General features: G+C 38.6%; 1 protein-coding gene across 1 annotated transcript; it reads left to right on the top strand.

The window, feature by feature from the left end:
* The first annotated feature begins 864 nt into the window (after positions 1-864).
* Positions 865-5961, top strand: LOC311072896 (protein-glutamine gamma-glutamyltransferase K-like). The gene is made up of 14 exons (XM_084098247.1): positions 865-952; positions 1275-1654; positions 1756-1947; positions 2070-2321; positions 2424-2542; positions 2808-2915; positions 3023-3200; positions 3293-3431; positions 3517-3709; positions 3798-3951; positions 4038-4322; positions 4467-4627; positions 4712-4848; positions 5400-5961. The coding sequence occupies exons 2-14, from the start codon at positions 1276-1278 to the stop codon at positions 5545-5547; spliced, it is 2445 nt and encodes an 814-aa protein (XP_083954373.1). The 5' UTR covers positions 865-952; position 1275; the 3' UTR covers positions 5548-5961.
* The last annotated feature ends 8 nt before the right edge of the window (positions 5962-5969 follow it).

Here is a 5969-nt window from a genome sequence, read left to right as displayed (position 1 = left end):
CTGGAGCAACACTTCACCCTCTGTCAGTAAAAAGGGGAAAAAAAGAATTAAGAATAAAACATGGAAATAAAACAACATATTCATTTATAAATTCTCTTGCATGTGAATTTTCATTCTCATATTTTCTCCTCCTTCCAATTTCGTGAGTCGTTCTATTTAATAACTCACTAAAAGTCAATAATCAAAGAGTCGTCCTTGTTCCGACGATCATCAGAGATAAATGTAAGAGTAATTGACAATTAACTGTGCTGCAATTTAACTTAATATAACCATGCAATATTACTGTGTCTGAGACAATTTTGCCTTCAAATCCCTGATCTAATCTCTTTGTTGAAGGGAACTTCATTTCTTCATATGTACATAAAAGAAATGATTTTATTCTATTACACGGCTCTTTGATTCTGACCAATCACGCCATTGCATAAAATGCATAAATCATTATACTACTCACTACTCTCTTAAACAATGTAAAAAAGATTAACAAACAGGGTCAGTAAGAAATATGCCGACTTTGCTTACAGAATGTTTCTAATACCTTTAATATATAGGAATAAATAAAGGATATATTCATCATTTTTATGACCAAAGTCAGCGTATTAAATGAACAGACCTGCTCTGTCAGGAAAATGACTGTAAAACAACTCTGCCTATAGTTTAAGTTCGGAACAATTAAACTAAGATGCTAATTTGTCCTATTAATTCATTAAAATGAACAAAGACTTAAAGACTTAAAATGTCTCAAAACTCAAAATCCTTTGATCCCTTTCTTAAGAGAACAGTTCTCCACATTCCAGTGCTATGAGCTGTGGATGGGGTGGAGATGGGGATGAAGTATAAAAAGCCTGTCTACTGTGGAGACAAACTATGAGCTGGTTAAAGTAGTTACTGTTCACTGCAATACATCAAGTTCTCGGTTCAGTTACTCTTAAACAAGTGCAAGGACTAAAAACATGTAAGTAAACAACTTTGACTTTATTTGAAACTTATTATCTGTTTTTATTGTGCACATTAGAAAACTAGAATTATCTAGAATTCATAGGCTGTTTTGATCAAGATTCCTTTAGCAGCAGCAACATCTTTAACAGGTTATTATTTCTAAAGTCTTTTCTGGTATTGTGAAAGTACATGTAAGTTAAAAATATTGGTCTGATCATTTTGAAAACAGCCTAATGAACAGATCTATTTATGAGAACAAAAGCATCCAAGAGACCATATTTATGAATTGCTAACCATGTAATGACCAATTACTTATCACACTTCTTTTTTTTGTCCAGCATGCCTTTTGTATACAACCCATACAAAAACCTCTGCACCGTCGGCCGTTTCCCAGCCATTAAGCTGCAAGCGGACGACTGGGGGAAATCAACATGCCACCCACCGGCTCATCATTATCCTTGCTTTAACCCTTATGTGGACCCTTGTGCTAAAACTTATGTTAACCCTTATGCAACCCCTTGCTCTTTCCCTTATCCTTACCCTTACCCTTACCCATGCACCAAACCTTACGTTAACCCTTGCATTAACCCTTGTGTTAACCCATGTGCTACTCCATACCCCAATCCTTGCAACTATGTCACTCCATGCCATGATTATGAGACTAAGGAAGTTGTCATCAAGGAAGATTGCACAGTCAAGCGAGTCTGTGGAAATGATGGTGAGAGTTGTAGATCTTTGCCCTGTGATGCATGATGGGAAATTTGTTATTGTAATAACGCAATGAATGGTTTGATATCTTCTGCTTTTTCGTTTTCTCAGAAACTCTCCTCCGGGTGAGTAAAGTCGATCTTATCAAGTGCAGGACCGGACAGAATCGTCAGGAGCATCACACACATTGTTTCCCTGATGATCACCTCATCGTCCGCAGAGGACAGTGCTTCAATATGTGGGTTGATCTGTGCCGTCCTTTCAATCCCAGTTGTGACAAACTCCACCTGGAGCTGAAACTTGGTTAGTTACTGTATGACCTGTGCGTGGGTGACAATATAGGACATGCAGATACCATATATGTTGAGGAGGAACATGCATTTCTACCCTCACTGGAATCACTTGTTCTTCTGTGTGGTTTACAGGTCATATCGCATCCATCCGGGACGGCACTCATGTGGTCATTCCAATAGTGGAAGAATTCAAGAAAGACTGCTGGGGAGCAAAGATTGTCGAAAAGGGCCAAAACCGATTCAAACTGTGTGTGCACTCTCTTCCGACTGCTTGCGTTGGACGATACCAATTCAGTGTCGTGACTCACTCTACAGGAGGAAGATTCACTACACCATGTGTTCCTGAAAATGACATTTACATGCTGTTCAACCCCTGGTGTAAAGGTACGTGTTTCATTACACTGAAACCTGATTATATGAAGATTAAATTGAATGCGGAAAGAAAGAAAGCACGATTAAAACATTATGAATATTCTCTGTTCTCAGATGACTGCGTGTACCTGCATGAAGAGACGGAGAGAGTCGAGTATGTGCTGAACGACATGGGCAGAATCTACTATGGAACTAAACAGCAGATTGGCTGCAGGACATGGAACTTTGGCCAAGTAAGTGTTAAACATTCATTACTAGAGTTTACCACATATCAGAGACTGATGTTAATCCAATTGATTTCAATGGGGATGTTGAGAAACCCCAACTGTTTGTAAAACTGAAAACAGTAAAATCCTGCAAATCACTTTCAACATTTTGGTTTAGCCTATAATGTTACAAAGTAGTTCTCTAAAATGATTATTAAACTTTAGCGTAATATATTCTACGAACTGGAAGTTGATGACATATAATTTCCTCACTCTGTTGTCTGAATCTTAGTTTGAGGAGGGAGTTCTGGCTGCATCTTTGTTTGTGCTGGAGAAGAGTTGTACCCCTTGCTCAGGATGGAGAAGCCCCATCAACATCTCCAGAGTGGTGTCAGACATGGTGAGTATTCATTTTCTTTCCCATTTGAAGCTGGAAAGCTTAACAAACTGTCTGATGTGCTCTGTTTTGCAAAAAACACAACATTTTCAATCGTCTCTCCTTAACAGGTTATTGCCAACAAAGACTGTGGTGTGTTGATGGGTAACTGGTCAAACTGCTATGGAGACGGAACTTCTCCTACATCCTGGTGCGGAAGCAGTGCCATCCTGAAACAGTTCCACAAATGTGGAGGAGTACCTGTCAAATATGGACAGAGCTTGACCTTCGCTGGAGTCACCAACACACGTAAGAGTTCAGGCAGAATGGACAAGGAGAAATAAAGGGTTGAGAAAGGGATTGAAGATGTAATGCACTTATTCTTCTTCTCTTTCTCGTAGTGTTGAGATGTTTGGGCATTCCTGTTCGTCCGGTCTCAAACTTCTGTTCTGCTCATGACACTGATGTTTGTTTGACAAGGGACGTCTATTTTGATGAGAAATTTCAGCTGATTGATCACATGAACCGTGATTCAATCTGGTAAGTATCGAGAACATTTGTGATGTCACCTAAAGTTCCTCTGAATGTGCATGAAGTGAATGTCTTTCTTCTTCTCTTCGTGTAGGAACTACCACGTGTGGAATGAGGCCTGGATGGCTCGTCCCGACCTGCCATCTGGTTTTGGAGGTTGGCAGGTGGTTGATTCCACTCCTCAAATGACCAGCCAGGGCTTCTTCCGCTGCGGCCCAACATCTGTTGCTGCGATCCGCAGTGGACAGACCTTCCTGAAGCATGACGTGCCCTTCCTTTTCGCAGAAGTGCGTTAATTCCTTTAATATAGCATTCTGTCATACAGAGACTGACATACAATGACTTATAATTCCTGTTTGTCTCCTTGTGTTCTAGGTGAACAGTGATAAAGTTTACTGGCAGCGTAAATGCGATGGGACATTTGCTGTTGTCCACGTTGAGAAGGATGTAGTAGGTCACTGCATCAGCACCAAGGCCATCGGCTCAGATCAGCGTGTAGATATCACAAACCTCTACAAACACCCAATCGGTAAAAACCACATGCATGTCTCTTAAAACATCTGGTTAAGATTCATGGTCTAACCTGTGACATCTCCTCCTGCCTCCGTTGATCAGGTTCTTCTGAGAAGTGTGCTGCTTTGGAGACAGCCCTTCGTCACGGCTCCAGGAGATGCACATACCCACTGCCCTGCGCTGAGGATGTTGTCTGTGAAGTCAGCCTGAAGGACGATAAACTGTGTGTGGGAAAAGATGCCGTGCTTTGCATCAATCTAAAAAACAAATGCAGCTCACCTCGTAGCGTCACCCTCCACAGCCATGCCGCAGCCATGTACTACACTGGAGTCAGGAAGGCCTTCCTGAAGAGAGATCAGACATGCATCGAGCTCAAGGCCTCTGAATGTGAGAAATTATCAAGTTTGAGTTAAAATACATGAGACCACACAGTTACTGGTGCAGCTTATGTGTAAAGTTAATAATGCAAATTAGCACACAATCTGTAAAATAGAGATTTGTAATGAAAGCATATCACTTTTCCCACTATAGGCAAACCTATGGAATGGACCCTGAGTTATGACGAGTATAAGGAACACCTGGTGGATCACGCCCCGCTGATGCTCAACCTCTTTGGACACGTCGCTCAGACTAAGCAGATTCTGGCCACCCAGTACAGCTTCAGACTGCGCACTCCAGATCTAGTTCTCGCTGTGAGTTTAAAGTATTCAACTTATTCTGTTGATCAGCTGAAATAATTTAGTGCTAAACTGTGTCTTGTATGTGGTTCTTCTCAGCCTGTATGTGATGCTGTCCTGGGTCAAGAAGTGCCGGTCAAAATCACCTTCCAGAATCCACTGCCTTGTGTCCTCAAGAACAGTGTATTCCGCTTTGTGGGACTTGGACTGCAGCACCCCAGAATTGTTAACTATGGGTAAGACACTATAATATTTAATTTATATTAAATTCATTTTCACTATATCAAATTGATTGATGAACACTCTTTCTGTGTTGCTATTCAGTTTTAGATGATTTAATCTAATAAAACACATTAAAGATAAAAAGTATAGTTGCTAAAGATCTTATTTAATCTAAAAATTGTATTTAATTATAATATAATTCTATATTGTAATATTATATAATATTGTTTTGTGAATATTTAATCTAACAAAAATAATGATTAAGAGATAATTAATATATAAAAGAGATATATTAAATAATAATGTGTTGCAATATAGTTTTAATAATTTAATCTATAAAATGAAATGATTAAAAAAATAATTAAAATATAAATATATATAGTAATATTAAATAATAGTATATTTTTCAACACAGTTTACTATTTAAGTAAAAAAAAAACTATTAAAATATAAATATATACATGATAGGAATATTATATTATGTGTTGAAATACAGTTTGTGAATATTTAATCTAACAAAAATGATTTAAAAAATACTAAATTTTCTTCTTATTTTCTTCCTCAGTGACATCGCAGGACATGCCACTGTGTGCCTGACGGAGAAGTTTGTTCCCGGGTGTCACGGCCACCAGAAACTTCTGGCTTCATTCGACTGTCCTCAGCTCACTCAGGTGCATGGATTCACCAACCTTGTGGTCAAACAGCACTGTTAAACCAATCGAATAACCAACAGAGATTAAACGGCAAGGAACTCAATAGAAAGCACTCACATTTGCAGAGTAAAATAGCATCTATTAGTTTCACTTTACCTACAATCTGTAAACCTTAAACCTCTCATGATGCATTTAATCACGATCTAGGAGGCTTTATGCCAGACACTGTTGACTCCTTATCTTAATCATATTTTACTCTCTTATTTAGTAGTATTTTCGGGGATGGAATTTATGGGCTTTACCTGGTTTACAAATGTTATACTGAATAATCATTGATCATAATCAAGTTTTTCCTTTTCACTTTTGATTGTTTGTTTTTTCCTCGTTCTTTTGAAAACTCAAATAATTGTTTCATGGTGATGGTTACTCTGTCCTGTGTAGCTTCAGCATCAAATAAAATATTCCCAGCAAACTAAACTGTG

This window comes from Abramis brama (assembly GCF_963993115.1).
Source record: "Abramis brama genome assembly, chromosome: 22".
Classification (NCBI taxonomy): Eukaryota; Metazoa; Chordata; class Actinopteri; order Cypriniformes; family Leuciscidae; genus Abramis; species Abramis brama.
Note: the sequence above shows the minus strand (reverse complement) of the source record. Positions and strands in the feature narration are given on the sequence as shown.

What these genes read in the sequence shown, in the direction of transcription:
- LOC311072896 (XM_084098247.1), top strand. Translation starts at nt 1,276, where the DNA reads ATGCCTTTTGTATACAACCCATACAAAAACCTCTGCACCGTCGGCCGT. An exon ending in CCTCTACAAACACCCAATCG is followed by an intron (nt 3,952 to 4,037) that starts GTAAAAACCACA and finishes TCCGTTGATCAG; the next exon opens with GTTCTTCTGAGAAGTGTGCT. An exon ending in CGAGCTCAAGGCCTCTGAAT is followed by an intron (nt 4,323 to 4,466) that starts GTGAGAAATTAT and finishes TTCCCACTATAG; the next exon opens with GCAAACCTATGGAATGGACC.